This window comes from Caenorhabditis elegans, chromosome III (genome assembly GCF_000002985.6).
Source record: "Caenorhabditis elegans chromosome III".
Lineage (NCBI taxonomy): Eukaryota > Metazoa > Nematoda > Chromadorea > Rhabditida > Rhabditidae > Caenorhabditis > Caenorhabditis elegans.
Window position 1 is genome coordinate 3,902,787 of NC_003281.10, and position 19,332 is coordinate 3,922,118.

Sequence of the window (19,332 nt, forward strand, 5' to 3'; positions counted from 1 at the left end):
AAGATAATGTACAGCGATTGCCGTAAAGTAACCAAAAAAGAGAAAAAGTTTTTTGGGGAGCGCAGACTCAACTTCACAGCTCAATTTCCATATCCTCTTCACATTTGCATCAAAAACATTTCCGGTTATTCGCCTATTCTCTCTTCTTTTTTTCATTTTCAATTGGTTTTTGTGCTTAGGATTGCCCGAAAAATCGCGGAAATTGCAGGAAAAGCTTTTGATCAAAAAAGTTCAGCGACCGAGCTTTGCTGTTATGAACAGGAATATAATAAATGAAATTATAAATGTGGTAAATAAGCACATAAATATATACTAGTTATATATGCATGTGTGTGAGCTCACACATACGAAAATTGTGCTCAAAAAATAATAATGCGTGGAGAAAAAATCAGGTTATGTAGGAAATCATAATGTGTATTCGAATAAAACATTAAGGGGCTTCTAATAATAATAAAACTATGGTATCAAATATACTGTAGGAGATGGCACAAGAAATACGGGAAAAATGCTTAAAATATTGAAACCGGTTAGTTAGTTTTCGTTTTTATACATTGAAAATTAGGGGCAACGTGTCAAAATAATGGGATGCAATAAAATTAGAGACGCGAAAATTAACGAGAAGCAGCTTTTCCTGGAGCTTCTGGCAAATTGGCTTCGAGCTTCTCGAGAATTTGGTTGGCACAAGCTGGAAGGCGGGTTCCTGGACCGAAGACGAGGGCGACCCCAGCATCATAGAGTTCCTTGTAGTCTTGTGGTGGAATGACTCCTCCGGCGACGACGAGGATGTCTCTGAAAATAATTTTTGTGGACTGAAAAAAATGCAAAATTTATCACTCACGGTCTTCCCAATTTCTTGAGTTCTCCAATAAGCTGTGGAATGAGTGTCAAGTGTCCGGCGGCCAAACTGGATGCTCCAATAACATGAACATCAGCATCGACAGCTTGTTGAGCAGCTTCTAATGGAGTCTGGAAGAGTGGTCCAACATCAACATCGAATCCAAGATCAGCGAATCCTGTTGCAATGACTTTTGCTCCACGATCATGTCCATCTTGTCCCATCTTTGCCACCATAATACGTGGTTGACGACCATCACGATCAGCGAACGATTTAACACGTTCAAGCACCTGAAAGATCAAAATGAAGGACACTGTTTCTCGAAAAATCGATAATGTTCGATGTTAATTTTATTTTATAGGAAAAATTCAGAATTTCCGGTATATCCTTGGTCTTTTCAACTATTTTTAATTTTCCACACATTTACATAAAGTCTAACATTTTCACTGACTTTGATTTATCTTCTTTTTTCTGGAAATGTTCTTTTAAGCAACAATGATTTTCGATTATTATTAAAAAAAAAGAATTCAATAAATAATTTCTGATATTTACTTTTTAATTTTTTCCAATTTTTTAAATTTTCTAAAAAGAAGAAGCGAAATTCGAAAGTTTTTGTTTTTCTATTGATCGATTTTTGACATTTTTTAACAGCAAAAAATCGAAAATTTCACATTTACGGTTAATTGTTTGGAAATAAAAGTTAATAAATCATCTGGAAATTGTTTTTCGATTTTTTAAATGTTTAAAAGGAAAGCAAAATTCGAACAAATTTTTGGGTTTTCAATTTTTTGAAAAAAATTATTTAATTTTTTTCACAATTTCCGCTAGTTTCTTTGTCTTTTCGATAAACTGAAAAATTAATTTTTTTTCGGTTTTTTTTTTTGAAATAAAGTTTTTTTCAGCAAAATCAGTCAGAAAAATCAGTTTTTCAATTTTTTTTTCTTCGTTTTATATCCCATTTTCTTTGAAATTCCGATACCTGTGACATTTCAGAAGTCTCTCCAAATTCTGATTTATATGCACCAGAAACCAAACGATTAACAGCTGCGTGTCGATTGAATACTTTCTCCATTGCATCAGAAATCTCTCCAACTGTACAACGAGCACGGGCGGCTTCAATGGCAAGTTCCATAAGATTTCCATTTCCACGTGCTCCTTCTGTAATTGCATCCAACGCCTTTTGGGCTTTCTCTGCGTCTCTGGTGGCACGGATATGGTTCAACTTGGCACATTGCTCCTCTCTGACCTTAGCGTTATCAATTTTCAAGACCTCAACTTGTTGCTCGTGATCCAAACGATATTTGTTAACTCCAACAATCACATCTTTTCCAGCATCAATTCTTGCTTGTTTCTTGGCAGCGGCTTCCTCAATTTTCAGCTTGGTCATTCCAGATGCCACAGCTTTTGCCATACCTCCGAGTTCATCAATTTCCTGAAATCAAGGAATTGTACCAAATAATTGTACTCTGTGCGGGGTGTCGGTTTTAGAATTGTTTAAGAATTAAAATCGAAAAAGTTTCGCTTTTTATATTTTTCATTAAAATCGAAAAACTTCGATTTTTTGTAAAATATCTCGAAATGTTAGATATATTTTTTAAAAGTTATACATATATTCTTTTTTCTCTTAAACAAAATTTGATAAAATTGGATTTTTTGGTTAATTTTGTGATTTTTTTTGGCTTTTTCGATGGCATTCTTGGGACCAGTCGGGATTTCACTTCAAAAAATTTGATAGTCTCAAAATCAGATATACACAAAAATCCGTTTTTTAAAAACGAGATTTTTTTCTGCTTTTTTAAACGAGATCACTGATTGGTCGCTGATCTCATTTAGGAGGGAATTCAAATAATACTGAATTAGCCAAAATTCGCTATGTTTTAGTTTTTTTTTCAGTGCTTTTTCTGAATTTGAGACTATTTCGGATTTTTTACAGCAAAATCTCCATTCCTGTTTCTCCAAAATACCTTAATAACTGCCAATGCCTTCTCGTAAATCTCGTCAGTAAGTGATTCCATCATATATGATCCTCCCCAAGGATCGGCAACATTGCAGATTCCTGATTCTTCCTGAATAATGATCTGAGTGTTACGAGCGATTCTGGCGGAGAATTTAGTTGGAAGTCCGAGAGCCTCATCGAATGAGTTTGTGTGAAGAGATTGAGTTCCTCCAAAGACTGAAGCCATTGCTTCAATTGTTGTACGAATGATGTTGTTGTATGGATCCTGGAAATAATATTTTATTTTATTTTTTTATGAGAACTCCGAACCTGCTCAGTCAATGACCATCCAGAAGTCTGTGAATGTGTTCTCAACATCATACTCTTATCACTTTTTGGTGAGAATCTCTCTTTAATCAGATTAGCCCAAAGGCGACGGGCAGCTCTCATCTTTGCGATTTCCATGTAGAAATTCATAGATATACCCCAAAAGAATGAGAGACGCGGAGCAAATGCATCAATAGTAAGTCCAGCATTTAGTCCAGTCTCACAGTATTGAATTCCATCTGCAATTGTAAAAGCCATCTCAAGAACAGCATCAGCTCCAGCTTCTTGCATATGATATCCAGAAATTGAGATCGAATTGAATTTTGGCATTTCACGAGAAGTGTATGCAAAGATGTCTCCAATGATTCTCATCGATGGCTCTGGTGGATAAATGTACGTATTTCTGACCATAAATTCTTTGAGAATATCATTTTGAATCGTTCCAGCCAACAGCTTCCTACTGACTCCAGCTTCTTCGGCAGCTACAACATACATGGCAAGTACTGGAACGACAGCTCCGTTCATTGTCATTGAAACTGACATTTTTTCGAGATTAATTCCATCGAACAGTTGACGCATATCTTCAACTGAATCCACAGCAACACCGGCCATTCCGACGTCTCCGAATACACGCGGATTGTCAGAATCGTAGCTGGAAATTTTTAGATTTAGAAAAATGATTTATTGAAAAGTTATAATGACCCCAAAAGACCTACTTTTATTAATTTTGTCGCAGGTTCAATATTTCAAAATCAATCAATTTACTACATATAAAGCGCGTGTCGTTCCGTCACTATGTAGTTTGATCTCTGATCAGAGCAACGAAATTTTGGGAAACCTTATGCTAAATGCGCAGCAGACATCGATCGAGGTCCGCGATAGACATCGTATATCTAATGTGTTTTCTCAAAAAAGTCGTGGGCCGCGCCGTAGGTGCGATCCACGGCTGGTTGGAGTATATCCAGCTAAATTCTCTAGTTTTGTCAACTTTTTTTCTGTTTCAGCGATTTTTTGTAATTTTTTTAAGATTTTAAATTAATAAATTGTTCATTCTGGAACCAAAATGCAGTTTTTAACAAAAAAAACCCACAGAAAATTGGCTGAGTTCGAGAAAACTCGATGGAAAATGCTCGAAACAACCGAAAGTCGTCTTCTTTTTCCATTGAGTTTTCTAGAATTTCACCAATTTTTAATTTAATTGTTTTTTGTTAAAAACTGCATTTTGGTTCCAAAAATAACAATTTACTAATTTGAAATTAATCGAGAACTGAAACAAGGAAAAGTTGACAAAATTAGAGAATTTAGCTGGATTAGGCTACTTTTGGGACCATTTTGAGTATTTCATATCGATTTTTTTAAACAAACCCTCTATGAGTGGCCAAATCAAATGCAACTGAAAGTCCTTGCTGCCCTGCTTTAATATTCTCCTTATAGAACTTATTCGACTCTTCAACAGTCGAAAATCCAGCGTATTGTCTGATAGTCCATGGCCGTTGAGTATACATTGTTGGATATGGTCCTCTAGTGAATGGGAATTGACCGGGAAGTTCAACAGATCTTTGAGCATCACAATCTCTATCAGATCTCAAATAAAGTGGCTTGATTGGAATTCCTTCAGGGGTATTCCATGTCAAAGTGTCCGCTTCACGGCCTTTCATCGCCTTTTTTGCCATGGCAGCCCATTTTTGATCGATTGGGGAGCGGGTGTAAGCTCCGGAAGAAGATGGACGGGTTGAGCATCGGAGAAGTGTGGGTTTCAGTAGTTGAAGATACATCTTGCCTTTGTGGAAAGGCAGTGATGATCTGGAAATTGATATTATCGAAGGAAATAATATAAAAACTCAAGAAGACAATCATGAGAGAACGTTTTGCAAAATTGATTTATGTTTTCGAAACTAAAACTAACAAAAATAAAAACTAATTTTTGTGTCACAAGTCCTTCGATGTGACCAAAAAACCGATCACTGCTGTCGAGTTTTGTCAAAAACAACGAAATCGCTGTGGAACAGATAGGCCAGAGAAAGAAAATGTGAAATTTGAAAAGATCTAATCGTTTGGCACGTATTGAGCTAGAAGAATGAAAAAAAAATGATTTGTTAATTTGAAAAATCCTTCAGTTTTGACTTTCAGCTTTTAAAAATCCAGTGAAACTGAAATTAAATAGATTATGAATTGTGTTTTTTTTTTCAACAATTATACGCCCTAATCTAGAAACTACTTCGAAAAACTTATTATTTTTTTAAATTCTAATTTAGAAAGCAAAAAATAAAACAATAAAGACCTTGTAGTCGCCGTCAATCTCTTGACAGATCGTAAACAAGCGCAAAAATGAAGATGGGCGGTTTTTTAATTGAAATTTTAAACAATAATATTAGAGAACTTTCGAATTATTTAAGTAAAACTGAAAATTATCGAAAAGAAACATTGATTTAGCATAAAAAGCCGCAGAGGACACTCGGGGAACAACAACTGACTCTGTGTCTGCGTGCAAAACTGAAAGTAGCATTTATCTCTGCGCTCTCTCATTTTTGTGCGTATTTAAGAAAAGTCTAGTCACTTCTCTATCTTTCTTTTTTCAATCCTACAATTCACGTCAAAAAAAACTTGTTTATTCTTTGAAGGAGGGTCAGATATTTGATTATTGTAGTCTCTAGCGTTTTTAAGTGGTAAATACTAAATTTTAAATCGGTTGATATGCAAAAAATAAATTAATCAGGCTTAATAACAGTTGTCAAACCACTTCGGGTCAAATACTTGAAACTTTTCGAACTTTTGGGAATCTTCTAAACTGAAAAATTGAAAATCCACACGGTAAATAGGATAAAAAGAATTCCAATTTTAAACGAAAAAATTTAAAGAAATTAAAAGAAATAAAAAATTGTCGTCAAGTTGAATGCTTTCTGTGCACTTGGATGCAAACACCAAGCTCCTCACTTTACGCGCAATTTTTTTTCCTTTTTATAATTTAAAAATATTATTTAACATGTCTTCTCAGATAGTTATGGCTAATATCAGTTTCAACCAAAAATTAAAAAGACAAAAAATTAATTTTTCAGATTTTTTTCATATAAAATTAATATTACATGAAAAATTCGAACAAGATAGTTCAAAAATAAAAGCACCATTGAAAATTGGAAATAGTACAAGAAGTGTGTGAGTTGTTGGTCGGTGTTAAGAGGGACAAAAGGCAATGAAAGATGAATATAAAGCAAGTCAATATATAGAGAAGGAAGAAAAAAATCCGTATTTAGAATGGGGTAAAAGCAGTGTGATGAACAATTGATGAAGGAAAAAAAAACAAAAAAATGGAGATTTTTTGAATAAAACAAAGAAGAATGTGACAATTTATCGCTAAATACTCGTTTCGAGTTGTTTGGATGGAGAAATTGAGCTTTCATATTAGAAAATTTGGGAAAATTATTAAAATATAAGGATAAAAACTATTTAGTTGGCTTTTCCAGCGTATACTGGATTTTTAAATGTTGTCGTGGCCTGTTTGTAGATTGGGTTCTCGTTCTGAAAAATGATAATTTGATAAATTTATATGTTTTTTGTTCCGTGTCACTTACCGTATCCCATTTGGCCATAAGCCTTTCGTTATTGAAAGTAGCGTATTCGGATCTATCATGAAGTACTGTGAGCAATTTCCAGAGCAACAAGAGAAGAATTCCGAGGATTACGATACCCGCAATGACTCCGAGCACAATTGCGAGCACAGGGACAGGTGGAGGACAATCTTTATGTTTTCTGACCCAGACTGTTGCATTATCTGTGGCCTCATCGTAATAGTAGAGATAATAGAATGTACAATCATCAGCTGGATCCACAAATTGGCAGGGTGTAGTTTCGTTGAGATCTGGAAATTTTAAAATTTCAAAATTTCAAGTTTTTTAATCGAGAAAAAAGGTTTAGAGAATTAGCAAAATTGCAATATTTACGTTTTAAGTATTATACACATTTTAAGGCAAAATCCATTATTTTCAGAAAAAATGTTTCTATTTTCCTGAAAATCAAGATTAAACGTTTAGAAAATTAACAAAAAGTGTAATATTTTAACAAATCAAATCAAATTTCCATTTAAAAAAAGAAGAAAAATGGGCAAAATTCCAAGCTATTTTTCGATAAATCAAAAGTTTTAGTTTTCCAATATTTCGAAAAAATATTTTAATATCTTTTTTTCTTTAAATTTTCCGATCAAACGTGTTTTTTTTTCAGAAATAAAATTTTCAAAAGTTTCTGACATTTAAAAAATTGATTTTCTGCTTTATCAGTATATTTTTTTAACTTACTGGGTAATTCCTCAACAGGAATAACTTTGAATTCACACTGATCACAGGCGGTCTCATTAAGTGGCCCTGTCTGCCATTGCTGGCACATTACACAATTCTTGTATTCCACACATTTCGTCGGACACGTCGGACAAATTTCGCATTTCGCTCCCGAATATCGATTTCCGTCGGGCGAATCGAAGCATCGACATCTTCCACAAATACATTCACCCTTTCCATTACAGATTTTTCCATTTGCAGAGAGGCATGAATCAGTTGAAATTGGGCATTCACAGGCTCTTCCAGTCCATCCAGGTGCACAAATACACTTTCCACAGTTGCATTCACCGTGTTCTGCACAGATTTTACGATCGTGTCGTGGGCAATTGAAGTTGTCGCATTCACAGAATTCTCCAGAGATTTGTTCTTCTGGATTGGCACGTGGATTACATTCACAACGTCCACAGTTACACACACCACGACCCTCACAGATTGCTGATTCGTTAGTTCTGGAAATTAGATCATTAGAATTTTTAAAAAAGAAAAAACGGAAAACAAAAATAGCTTAAATTTTTTAGCATTTTTGATAAACAATTTAATTTTTGTTAATTTTCTAACTTTTTTTCCAATTTTTTTGATTTTCTCTGAATTTTTTTAAAAAATGTAAGAAAGCAAAAATTATTTTCTAAATTTTCGAGCAAAAGTTTAAACTTCTGATTAGGCAACGACCTTTTTTTCGGAGTTTTTCCGGCAAATTTAAATGGATTTTCTCGTTTTTTCTTGTGATTCCATCGAAGGCGTCAAATTTTATCCAAAAAACCGAGAAAATTCAGTTGAAATTTTTAAAAAGAAAAAACTACAGAAAATCAATTTATTTGGAAATTTTCAAGGAATTTCAAAATTTTGTGATCTTAATTTTTATTCCAATCAATTTTCGATTAGTATTCCAGCCATAGAAGTTTTATAGCTTTTTTTTCGATTAAAATTTTTTTAATACTGCTCGGCCAATATATTTTTTAAAATTATTTCTCACATAATTTTCATGTTAAATTTTAAAAAAAACCATACCTTTTGCATTTTTCATTGAGCGCAGCAGTACTCATTCCAGGTCTATTACATTCACAATATTTTCCAACATTTCCTCCTTTGCATCGACAAACTCCACAAACCATATCTCCTCCGTTACAATCAGCCGAATTCGTCACAATTCTGTCTTGACGTTCACAATCACAATCGCATAAAACTTTAACATTAACGATAAGTGTCTCATCCAATCCAGATGGTCCGATACGGAGAACAAAATCACGTTTATCGATACAATGAGTATTTTCAAGGGTTACTTCGAATTGAACTTCATCTCCAACACGAATTCCCTCACAAACATTGGTATCTTTCAGTGTGGTTCCGCTGAAAAATTACGGTTATTTATAGGGTCAAATTTTAGAATAAAATTGTAATAATTTTAATAGTTTCGCTCCAAAATTGTGCTTTTTTTTAGTTTAAAACAATTTTATGTGAAGACTTTTTCGTCTAGAAACGTGAGAATTTAAGAGAGCTCAATTTTTCGATTCAAATTACTTTTTTTTTAATTTCGAGAAAAATGAATATTGAAAATTGCACGGCGAGGGCAATATTGTAGATATTTTACAATTATTTATATTGTTTTATGTAAAAGCGGATGAATCTGAAGGTTTCAACACCGAATTAACAGATTTTCACCTGAAATACCATAAATAAAAATTATATTACCAATTTTGAATGTTAAATACAAAAAAAGTAACAAAATAATCCAAAATCAGAATTTCAGCCAAAAACGCTTCTTCTCGTGGAGTACACGAAGCCTGCGTAAATCTACATGATCGAGGTCTTTCTCAATCTGTTTCTACAGCGTTTTTTTGTTTTTTTTTTAATTTTCAAAAGTTCCCAACTTTCATTTAAATTGAATATTATTCAAAAAACTCACTCCAAACACATAGATCTGTAAGTGAGCTTGAGTCCTTCTGAAGCATTTGCATTATCAACCATAATGATCTTTTCACTAATTTTCAAATATTCCTTCTCAATCAAATCGACAATATTTCTTGAATCATTAGCCAAAACTCCAACCGACGATGAAACATCTGGGAGTGCATTCGACAATTGTGTATACAAATCCTGATTGTTCTTTGTAACAGCAAAAATGACATTTGCCTTACGATCCTTGATCATTTGATGAAGAAGTGCAATTGATGGATAATCTTGATTAAGTGTTTCAGTATAATATCCTTCTCTATCTAAATGACATGTTCCATCATTTGGTTCGACGACACCTGCCAATCTTCCGTCTCCAGCGAAATGGAATCCAGCGTCAGTTGAGAAAACGATCATTTTACGAGCACGTTCACGCCACCCAATGGTTTTCTGAAATATTGATTTTTAGATTTTAAGCTTTCCCGATATCTCAAAAATGTTGATTTGATTCTTTTTGAATTTTTCTTTTAAATCAAATAACCACTTACATTACAAGCCAACGCCTGAACAACAGCATCGAAACCTCCTTCCGGAGCATCCAAATTTCCAGAAATTTCAGCTTTATCAACTTCAGCCTTGAACTTTGCCGTGTTCGTCGTCAATGACATTTGATGCTTGAATCCATATGGTTCTGCACATGGTGTTGGACACGGAGATAATTGTTTTTCGATTCGTGGATCGATGAATGGCATAAGTTTCTTGTCAATGAATGAACCGAATCCTAATCGGAAATTCTTTGTGACAGTTCTCATTCGTTCGGCGAGCAAGTCTCCGAGTTCGGACAGTTTCTGTTTGTCATCCTTCATGGAATATGAGAGATCCATCAAATAGTACAAGTCAACTGGATAATCAACGGCTTGACGGTAGGTCACATTGAAACGAACACGGGATTCTGAAAAAAAAACATTTAGATTGTTGTTGATATTGAAGAACTGGATTTAGAGAAAAATCTTGTGATTTTACAAGTTTTCGAGTCGCAGCGGTCACTAATTAATTTTTATTTTATAATCACCCTGAATTGCAAATTTTAGAAGTTTATCATTAATTCGTTGATTTAGGCATATTTTAAGCCCAAAAATCTCTTAAAATCCAAAAATAGTCAAACGAGCCTAAAATGTGTAAATCAACGAATTATGATAATAATAATAAATTACTTCACTTAATTGTATATTACAGGAGCTTTTTAAGATAAAAATTAAATAAAAAAGAGGCTGAAAATAACCAAAACCGGAAATATTTTAACTTTCCGCAAAAAAAATGCAGTACGATTTTTTTTTCAGTGTTTTTGAGACAATTTTCAAATGTGATTTTCAGCGGTTTTTGTTGTGAAAAATCAATGAAAAACATTTCTTTAATTAGTGCAAATTTTTCCTGAAAATTTAAGACTACGAAATTACCCTGAAATCTTCGTTTTTTTTGCTGAAACCCCAAAAAATTTTTTGTATTTTATTGATTATTTTCATCGAGTTTTTAAACGAATTATCTTTGAAAACCATATAAAAAACTTACTGGGCCGAATTTCGACGTACATCTCCTGTGGTTTGATCTGAACGGCTTCTTCCTCAGATTCAACTTGTCCTTGATCGGAGAGTTTACTGTCTTCAGTGATATCCAATTTTGTGGCCGGATCCTCGATATAACTGTTTGGACATCCATGTTCCATGAGCTTGGCACGGCTATCACAACGGGCATATGGCTTCTTCTCGTCGAACATCTGGAATTTTTTTTATTAAATAAAATAAATTCATGGTCTCAAGCATTTAACATACCGGTGCTCCACACCACGCGCAAGATTCATGATATTGAATGCACGCTGAGCATGTGTAATTGTCACGTGACAGACTGTAGCATGGGAATTCTGATTTTTCGACGACTTTTCCAGTGACTTCTCCAGTCTTCCAATCGCTTGCTGGTAAAGCGAATGGAAGAAGTGCTGCGAGGAGCAGCAATGATGTTGAAGGTGGCATTTGATGCCGGGTAGGTTCAACTGAAAAATTAATTAATTGGCTTTTAGTACATTGAGAACGGAGTAATTAGAAAAAAAAACGGTGAGATTAAAAAATGGTGTATTTATAAGAAAAATTGATGATGAAACTCTACAGAAACCTGATATCAAACTGCTTTCAACAGGTGGCAACTTTCATACAACTTTTGAAATTTTTAAAGCTCTCCAAAAAAGTTAGATTTTTTGAAAAAAATATTTTGATATAAAAATCAAGAATATCATACTAAAAATGGCACATCCCCAATTCATAATTTCTTCAGTGAAGAAAAAGTTATAATATAAAAGTTATACAATAAAAAATATATAGGAAATTTTGAAAGAAAATGACTTCTTGAAATATTAGTCACCATAGTAGGAAAATTTATTGTTTACTCAACAAACGGAGTGAATGCGGGAAGTATAACGGAGTCATGTTCTTTTTGTTAGAAAATTACATAGTTTTCGGGGGAAAATATAAAAAAACTTGCAGCGAGGAATATTGGAGTTCAGACAACTCGGATTTGAGAAAAATCGGTCGTGTCGAGACCGGGTACAGTATTTTCGGGAAACAATAACTTAATTCGGTATCTGCAGGCACACATGTGTAATGTATGAAATTTGAGATTTCGGGATAAAACTTCATCCGTTTAACATTTTTGGAAGTTATGCACATAACTTTTCAAACCTTAAAAATCGATAAAAGTATCAACTACGTCCACCGATCACCTCTTTTCGGAACGTGGGCGGATCTGCCAAGTGCTTCGACAGGAGCATCTCTCGCCTTCTCTCTCTTCACAACTGCCATCAACCCAGCAGCAGAATGCTCTTCGAAGAGATAGTGTAGGCGATAGAGTGCTCTATGTTGGCCGGGAGAGGGGCTCGGACCAAAGTGTAACGAGAGTTACACCTGCTTGTATCGTCGAAGAAACAAAGAAGACGAAGGGAAGAAAACCAAAGGGAAATGGGTGAAAAGGCGTTAGAATCGGGAGCTTCTAGAGACATCAGAGACCGATGAAATTGCGAAATTCACAGGAGGGGGTTTGATGTGGTGAGGAAAGGGATTTTTCGATAGTTTCAATATCGTTAGTTTGGTTCAAAAGTGGGAGTGGATTCTCATTTTGGAAGACATTCAAACAGGGATATTAGCTGAAACTAAAAAAAAGGATTTCACATTCTAGATCGACATTTTCCTTCTTTTTTTTGTGGTTTAATGAAATTTCTGACTATTTTGGGTATTTTTAAGCTTCCCGCTATTCCAAAAATGTTTAAACTCATTGCTGAACATCAAAACTGTTCCTGGTAAACTAGTTTAGGTGAAACTTTGAAGATAACTATAATTCTTGCTCTTACAGCTTATGAATGCACCTAGTAATTATTAAAATGTCAAAGTATAATTAATTTTAAAATGGCTGTCAAAAGTTATCATACAACGATATAACAATTTAGACATTGTGAAAAACGACGATTTCAACACTTAAATAACGAAAAGAGTAGAAAATAATAGCGTCTGAGTCATTCTTGTTCTAAATTTCCCACGCCCACCGTCTCCCGTCTCCAATCCATCAAATCGATAACAATCTGATAGGAACTAATTCAAAATCCAAACTGAATTGAAATTGAAATTGGGAGGAACAAAACGAAGAAGGGAACCAAGGGATGACAAGTAGTAAGACATCTGGTGCATACATATACTAGTATCCTCTGTCTCTATGTCTCTCTGTGTTCGTATTGCCCTTGTGTGTTTAATCATAGCACTAGCCCGGAATAAAAGAGCATTGAATCTGTGGAGAGACAGACACAATGAGAAGAGGGGTCGACTGTTGGTACTTTTGTTAGCAGGAGGGGAATCTACAGAGAAAAGAAGCAGTTAAACGGAGTGTGGACAGCAGCAGTCAGGATATATGGAGATCGATGATTATTGTGGGTGATGATGGGCGGCGGAAGAACAAATTAAAACAAAGTTTTCTCCCGAAAAAATACCGTTTTTCGTAGGCATGTGGAGATATTCAGCATTCAAAATTATGAAAGATGCCGAAAAAGAGGAATATTCTCTCTGGGGATATATCATCACTCAGGCAGAGCAACTTTTGATGGCCCGACACCATCAAAAAGAGGATGAAATGTAGTTTTTTGGGGAATTCTTGAATGAGAAAAGAGCTGAACTACAAAATAAAGACAGTGCAGCATGTTCTCATAATATTTTTCATTAAAATAAAATGATAAAATTTAGAAAAATAGAAAAACGCTCAAATTTTATAGTTTGTCGACGTTTTTTTAAGCGTTTTTCCAATTGTTTTAACAGAAATAGAAGTTATTTTCGAATAAAGAAACACCAGAAGCTAATTTAGCTAAACCTCAAGAGAAATACGAGCTAAAGAAGCTTTTCTTTCAAGAAACATTCTATCAATGCAGAATTCTCCACCAAAACCTGCGTTTGAAGCTGTCAAGCTAATATATCATAACTTTCACCTCTTTTTCACTTTTCCCCGCTAATTTTCCTATTAGTCGGGCTATATCTTGCTGTCAAACGATATGCACTTGAAGAAGAATTATTAAAGTGATTGGAAACATGGAAAACATAAAGAAAAACAAATGAAACGAAACATTTTGCGAAATAAAGAAAAATAATGTGAATTGAAAACCCCCGCGAAAACCTAAAGTGTGTGCGGCGACTTTGCAAACACTGCGCGCGCAGCTTGCAAGTGGGCGGAGTTACTGAATACCGATTACTTTTTGCAGTTCGTAAATATTTTGCTGCTCAATTTGCTCTGATTTTTATTTTTTTTGTGTTAAACAAATTTGCAATTTTACATTTTTCAGTTAAATCACTCAATTTCGGGTCGTTCACCATGAAAATCGTCTGGATTTTCCTAATATTCTTCATCGGGTTCGCAATCTCTACGGATGACAATGAATTTGCGGAATTCGAGGATGAATTTGTCGGGAGTTCAGCAACACAAGCACCGGAGATACAACGCGAAGGGGAACCACCTGTATTGAAGCAGGTATTTGTTGAATAACGTTTAATATATTTGGAAAAATACATTTAAAATTTCAGAAAGACGATTTCGAGGAGGAAGACTTCGGCGTTGTCGAAGAGGAGCCAGAAGAAGCCGAGAAAGTAAGAGAAGCGGATTCTGACGATGCAGCTCCGGCTCAACCTCTTAAATTCGCTGATGTTCCTGCACATTTCCGTTCCAATTGGGCTTCATATCAAGTTGAAGGAATTGTTGTGTTAATTATTCTTATCTATATGACAAATTATCTTATTGGAAAAACCACAAATGCATCAATCGCTCAAACTATCTTCGATATGTGCAGACCAACGTTGGAAGAGCAGTTCGCTGTGGTAAATATATCAAACTGAAAAATGTTTTAAACTCAAATATCTTTTTAGGTTGGAGACGATGGCACCACCGACTTGGACAAGATGATTCCCAGTTTGAAACATGACACAGATTCAACATTTTCTGCCTGGTGTACAGGACGTGTCAATGTGAATTCCCTGTTTTTACAGGTAAGAAATTCTTCAATATAATATATTTATAAATAAGATTTTCAGATGAAAATGGTCAAGCGCCAGGACGTTGTCTCTCGTATAATGGAAATGTTCACTCCATCAGGAGATAAAATGACCATCAAAGCCAGTCTAGAAACCACAAATGACACTGATCCTCTGATCTTTGCAGTTGGTGAGAAGAAAATCGCGTCAAAATACTTCAAAGAGATGCTCGACTTGAACAGCTTTGCCTCGGAAAGAAAACAAGCAGCTCAACAATTCAATCTTCCTGCTTCATGGCAAGTATATGCTGATCAAAATGAAGTTGTATTCTCAATTCTCGACCCAGGAGTTGTATCACTGCTCAAAAAACACGAAGATGCTATTGAATTCATCCATATCTCGGATCAATTCACAGGACCAAAACCAGCAGAAGGGGAAAGCTATACTCGACTTCCAGAAGCCCAACGATATATGTTTGTATCACTGAACTTGCAGTATTTGGGACAAGATGAAGAATCAGTAATGGAAATTCTCAACTTGGTGTTTTATTTGATCGATAAGGCAAGAAAGATGAAGCTTAGCAAAGATGCCAAGGTGAAAGCAGAGAGAAGGAGAAAGGAGTTTGAAGATGCTTTCTTGAAGCAGACTCATCAGTTCAGGTTAGTAGATTCAATTAAAAAACGTAATTTTCATTTTAATTCCCATAATTTTTCAGACAAGAAGCTGCTCAAGCTAGACGTGAAGAGAAAACTCGTGAGCGAAAGCAGAAATTAATGGACGAAAGTGATCCGGAGAGACAGAAGCGGTTGGAGGCCAAGGAACTTAAACGAGAAGCCAAAGCAAAATCGCCAAAGATGAAGCAGTTGAAAGTCAAGTAAATAGTCGCCATTCAAATTATTTTATTTTTCATGATTAAGCCTCAAATTTCTCAAGTTTTCCATGTTCTTTCTCATTTTTAATATCTTTAAACTATTCGGTTCTTGAAATGTTTTGTTTTTGACTACATTCCTTTTCCGCTCAATTAGGTTATCTCGTTCCCCTCAATTTTGCATATTTTTGCATAATGCGAAAATATTCAAATTTTGAATTTAAGTTCCACCCTTGAAATTGAATTTTTGATGAAAAGTATCTGTTTTATTAATATGATGAAATCTCCGAATCGTATAGACGAAGTTTCTTGCCTTTTCCAAATTACAGCATTTTAGGAGACTAATATTTTCAGAAATGTCCAAGCAAAATAACTTTCGCCGCTACAACCCGCTTATCGATGAATGGGTTATTGTAGCCGTAAATCGGATAAATAGACCTTGGCAAGGTGCCAAGACGGAGAAATCAACTACAATTTCAACTTCTTCTAACACTGAACAATCAATCTTAAATCCGCTTGCTCCCGGCGGAACTCGATCTTCGGGAATTGCTAATGAGAATTATGTCAGCACTTATGTGTTTGATAATGATTTTCCTTCTTTCACGGAGTTTGAAGAATGCGCTGGGAAGGATGGTTGGGGCGAATAAAATATATTTTAGAAATATGAAGAAATTTTAGAAAATGATGATTTATTCAAACAACACGAAGTGAAAGGAGTTTGTAAAGTGATTTGTTATCACCCAAATAGTCAACTCACTTTAGCAACAATGGATGTTAAAGAGGTTTTTTTTATATTTGAAAATGGAAGACCTTGTGTCGATTTACGCTGCTCGTGTACTCCCCGAGGAGAAGTGTTCATTTGTTTTCTGCAGGGAAAAATCGTTAACAAAAACTTATTAATTTTCGATTTTCATCAGTTAAACACTAAATTGAAAGCTTACGAATGGCGAAAATTATCTGAAATTAAGAGATCAAGCCGAAAACTGAAGTTTAAACTGTTATATTCCGTTCCAAAACAGTTCTCCTCGGGGAGTACACGAGCTGCGTAAATCTACACATGCCGAGGTAGAGATTTCACGGCTATTCTCCCATTTCCAAGTATGAGCCCAACTACATCTAAAAATTAATGTTCAGGTCCGCGTTGTCATTGACATTTGGAACCAACAATATCTGGAGCTCGGCCCGAAATACGAATGGGTTCAAATCTTCGAAAATCGTGGAGCAGTTGTCGGATGTTCGAATATGCATCCACATGGGCAACTGTGGGCGTCAAATTATCTTCCGACGCTGCCAATGAAGAAGCATGAGAGTCAAAAGGTCTCGCCACGAACTTGAAGTTCGAAAACCGAAGCTGCGCCTTTAAGAAGTACAGTAACCTCACTTCTTTGCAGTTTTACTTGAATTTCATATTTCCAATGTAGTTTTGAAACAAAATATGACACTTACAATTTTAAAAATCGTAAATAGTAAAATCTAAGAAAATTTCGGAATGGGTTACTGTACTTCTAAAAAAAACGTACATAATTTTTTGCGGGGCATTTCAAAAACCGGTAGAATAAATTAATATATTTCAGAAACATTTCGAAAAGCACGGGAAGGTTATGCTGATGGACTATCTGGAGCAGGAAACTCTAAAAAAGGAACGAATAATCATGAGAAATGAGCACTGGACTTGGCTCGTACCGTACTGGGCATTCTGGCCGTATGAGACAATGCTTCTACCAAATCGACACGTGGAACGATTCACTGATTTGGGAGAGGTTCGTAAATTTGAAATTATAATTTAAAAATGGCAAAAATTCCGCTATTCCAGGTTGAAAAGCAATCACTCTCTGAAATTCTTCGTTCTCTACTCATCAAGTACGACAATGTCTTTGAATGCTCATTTCCCTACATGATGGGATGGTCTGGAGCCCCAACTGGCTCTTTTCTGACTGAAAATTGCTCATTTTGGCAGCTCCACTTGTCATTCTTCCCGCCACTTCTTCGTTCGGCGACTGTTCCGAAATTCCTTGCTGGATATGAAGTTTTTGCTGAAAAACAACGGGATCTTTCGCCGGAGATTGCTGCAAAAACGCTGAGCGAGATCGATGAAGAGCATTATTCAAAGAAATTGCAATAAATTTATTAACAACTTTAGTTAACAAGAACAAAACAATCGAATAAACATTTGAAAAAAAACAATTAACTCTCTCTAATAAACCTGGCTTGCACAAAAATCCGCGGAGCTTTCAGGCCTTTTTGATGATTAACCGTCATTCTATGTAGATACTCCTTCCGAACACATCGAAATCCAGATTTTTCAAAAACCTCCGAAAGCTCATTCAAATCAAAATAATAAGCTCTGGTGCCGTCTTGTCGAACATAAAATCGATCGGAAATTCTTGCTTCCCGGCCGAAACGAATCATAGCGTGATCATTGATACCGTAATCCCGGACTACAACAGAGCCTCCAATCTGGAACAAAAATTCCAATTTTATGTTGCTGGAAATTAAAAAAGCACTCACTTTTATCATTTTTCTTACATTTTCCGCTGAAATTTGATGTTTTTCGGGATGAATCGCGGATAGCACAAAAATAAGTGTAGCAAGATCAACTTGCTCTTCGAATGGAGATGAAACTGAAGGAATTGACAAATCCACGACAGATGTTGCTACGGAAAGCTGAAAATTTAATTTTAAACGTTTCATATCAGAGTTTTTTGCACATACTTCAAGCTCTTTTGCGCGTTCCTCCAACAATTTCACCGCGTTGTCCGAAAAATCGAATGCAAAAAGTTTCAGATTTGGAATTTCAGCGACTAATGGGAAAAGCATATTGCCGACGCCACATCCAGCTTCCAGATAGGAGATTTCTTTCTTAAATGAAAATTAAAAATTTTTCAGTGCAATTTCAGAATTAAAACCTCGAAATCTATGTCTGGGCACATCATTTTCAGATCTTCTGCACTCCAATTCCGATCCTTGAAGAAATTGTTTTTATTTCGATGATAGAATTTGTCCCAATTTTTTCGAGCGTCAATTTCCAGTTTATTTCGCTTGAAATCGCTTATACTCGTCTGAAAATTCATTTTTAAGCGTTTTTAAAAATACAGTTTTAGTTAAATACCTGTTTTGCCAGCTTTTCATGGTCATCTTCTGTTAATTCCCTTGAACTTTGACTTGAAAGAAAGCCCCCATCATCTGACATGTTTTCTGGAAAATTTTAAGCTTACACTAGTGTGGAAAAAGCAAGGAAAAAAGAAAAAAAAGAGGAAATTATGAAAAAAAAACAAAAAAAAATTAAAGTACAAAATTTCAACGACGCTCCGATCTCCCGCTATGTTTTGCGCGGAAGTTTAAATCACAGTTTCCAATTTAAATCTGAATTCAACAATTAAAAGCGACTAAATAGACATTTTCGTTCAAAATAAATATTTAAGCAAACATTCTTGAGCAATGTTCATAAAATATTGATCTTGTCGCTTCAATGTCCCCTCGAAACAACCCAATTTGCTACAGGCAAACTATAAGTGACTACAAAAGAATAGAACAATAGATCATCATCATCTTTTAATGAATGATATTTTGAACTTGCCTACGTGACAATTTACAATCTCATC

General features: G+C 35.1%; 5 protein-coding genes across 5 annotated transcripts; 2 read left to right on the forward strand and 3 right to left on the reverse strand.

Moving 5' to 3' along the window:
• Nucleotides 1–254: 254 nt before the first annotated feature.
• Nucleotides 255–4,901, reverse strand: mmcm-1 (putative methylmalonyl-CoA mutase, mitochondrial). Its single transcript, NM_065385.9, has 6 exons — nt 4,464–4,901; nt 3,102–3,750; nt 2,800–3,057; nt 1,815–2,267; nt 839–1,125; nt 255–789 (listed from the first exon to the last, which is right to left on the reverse strand). Exons 1-6 carry the CDS (start codon nt 4,871–4,873, stop codon nt 612–614), a joined length of 2,235 nt encoding a protein of 744 aa, NP_497786.2. The 5' UTR covers nt 4,874–4,901; the 3' UTR covers nt 255–611.
• Nucleotides 4,902–6,144: 1,243 nt separating this feature from the next.
• On the reverse strand, nt 6,145–11,363 carry pat-3 (Integrin beta pat-3). Its single transcript, NM_065386.7, has 8 exons — nt 11,146–11,363; nt 10,886–11,090; nt 9,865–10,268; nt 9,330–9,766; nt 8,435–8,773; nt 7,388–7,875; nt 6,668–6,954; nt 6,145–6,614 (listed from the first exon to the last, which is right to left on the reverse strand). The coding sequence occupies exons 1-8, from the start codon at nt 11,341–11,343 to the stop codon at nt 6,543–6,545; spliced, it is 2,430 nt and encodes an 809-aa protein (NP_497787.1). The 5' UTR covers nt 11,344–11,363; the 3' UTR covers nt 6,145–6,542.
• A 2,817-nt stretch (nt 11,364–14,180) lies between these two features.
• Nucleotides 14,181–15,997, forward strand: ccdc-47 (PAT complex subunit CCDC47). The gene is made up of 5 exons (NM_065387.5): nt 14,181–14,365; nt 14,419–14,709; nt 14,758–14,877; nt 14,923–15,521; nt 15,578–15,997. The coding sequence occupies exons 1-5, from the start codon at nt 14,210–14,212 to the stop codon at nt 15,738–15,740; spliced, it is 1,329 nt and encodes a 442-aa protein (NP_497788.1). The 5' UTR covers nt 14,181–14,209; the 3' UTR covers nt 15,741–15,997.
• An 85-nt stretch (nt 15,998–16,082) lies between these two features.
• On the forward strand, nt 16,083–17,926 carry ZK1058.3 (putative galactose-1-phosphate uridylyltransferase). Its single transcript, NM_065388.7, has 5 exons — nt 16,083–16,363; nt 16,409–16,512; nt 16,865–17,047; nt 17,305–17,490; nt 17,544–17,926. Exons 1-5 carry the CDS (start codon nt 16,087–16,089, stop codon nt 17,850–17,852), a joined length of 1,059 nt encoding a protein of 352 aa, NP_497789.1. The 5' UTR covers nt 16,083–16,086; the 3' UTR covers nt 17,853–17,926.
• Nucleotides 17,842–18,925, reverse strand: metl-6 (tRNA N(3)-methylcytidine methyltransferase). The gene is made up of 5 exons (NM_065389.6): nt 18,840–18,925; nt 18,637–18,789; nt 18,443–18,589; nt 18,239–18,394; nt 17,842–18,187 (listed from the first exon to the last, which is right to left on the reverse strand). The coding sequence occupies exons 1-5, from the start codon at nt 18,918–18,920 to the stop codon at nt 17,915–17,917; spliced, it is 810 nt and encodes a 269-aa protein (NP_497790.2). The 5' UTR covers nt 18,921–18,925; the 3' UTR covers nt 17,842–17,914.
• Nucleotides 18,926–19,332: the final 407 nt, after the last annotated feature.

What these genes read in the sequence shown, in the direction of transcription:
- mmcm-1 (NM_065385.9), bottom strand. Translation starts at nt 4,873, where the DNA reads ATGTATCTTCAACTACTGAAACCCACACTTCTCCGATGCTCAACCCGT. An exon ending in GATTTGGCCACTCATAGAGG is followed by an intron (nt 3,751 to 4,463) that starts GTTTGTTTAAAA and finishes AAAAATTTCCAG; the next exon opens with CTACGATTCTGACAATCCGC. An exon ending in AGACTTCTGAAATGTCACAG is followed by an intron (nt 1,126 to 1,814) that starts GTATCGGAATTT and finishes TTGATCTTTCAG; the next exon opens with GTGCTTGAACGTGTTAAATC.
- pat-3 (NM_065386.7), bottom strand. Translation starts at nt 11,343, where the DNA reads ATGCCACCTTCAACATCATTGCTGCTCCTCGCAGCACTTCTTCCATTC. An exon ending in GTACGTCGAAATTCGGCCCA is followed by an intron (nt 10,269 to 10,885) that starts GTAAGTTTTTTA and finishes TTTTTTTTTCAG; the next exon opens with AATCCCGTGTTCGTTTCAAT. An exon ending in CTCAATGAAAAATGCAAAAG is followed by an intron (nt 7,876 to 8,434) that starts GTATGGTTTTTT and finishes TCTAATTTCCAG; the next exon opens with AACTAACGAATCAGCAATCT.
- ccdc-47 (NM_065387.5), top strand. Translation starts at nt 14,210, where the DNA reads ATGAAAATCGTCTGGATTTTCCTAATATTCTTCATCGGGTTCGCAATC. An exon ending in TGAATTCCCTGTTTTTACAG is followed by an intron (nt 14,878 to 14,922) that starts GTAAGAAATTCT and finishes TAAGATTTTCAG; the next exon opens with ATGAAAATGGTCAAGCGCCA. An exon ending in AAGCAGACTCATCAGTTCAG is followed by an intron (nt 15,522 to 15,577) that starts GTTAGTAGATTC and finishes ATAATTTTTCAG; the next exon opens with ACAAGAAGCTGCTCAAGCTA.
- ZK1058.3 (NM_065388.7), top strand. Translation starts at nt 16,087, where the DNA reads ATGTCCAAGCAAAATAACTTTCGCCGCTACAACCCGCTTATCGATGAA. An exon ending in CAACAATGGATGTTAAAGAG is followed by an intron (nt 16,513 to 16,864) that starts GTTTTTTTTATA and finishes ATTAATGTTCAG; the next exon opens with GTCCGCGTTGTCATTGACAT. An exon ending in AGAAGCATGAGAGTCAAAAG is followed by an intron (nt 17,048 to 17,304) that starts GTCTCGCCACGA and finishes AATATATTTCAG; the next exon opens with AAACATTTCGAAAAGCACGG.
- metl-6 (NM_065389.6), bottom strand. Translation starts at nt 18,920, where the DNA reads ATGTCAGATGATGGGGGCTTTCTTTCAAGTCAAAGTTCAAGGGAATTA. An exon ending in AACGCGCAAAAGAGCTTGAA is followed by an intron (nt 18,395 to 18,442) that starts GTATGTGCAAAA and finishes TTAAATTTTCAG; the next exon opens with CTTTCCGTAGCAACATCTGT. An exon ending in ATGTAAGAAAAATGATAAAA is followed by an intron (nt 18,188 to 18,238) that starts GTGAGTGCTTTT and finishes TTTTTGTTCCAG; the next exon opens with ATTGGAGGCTCTGTTGTAGT.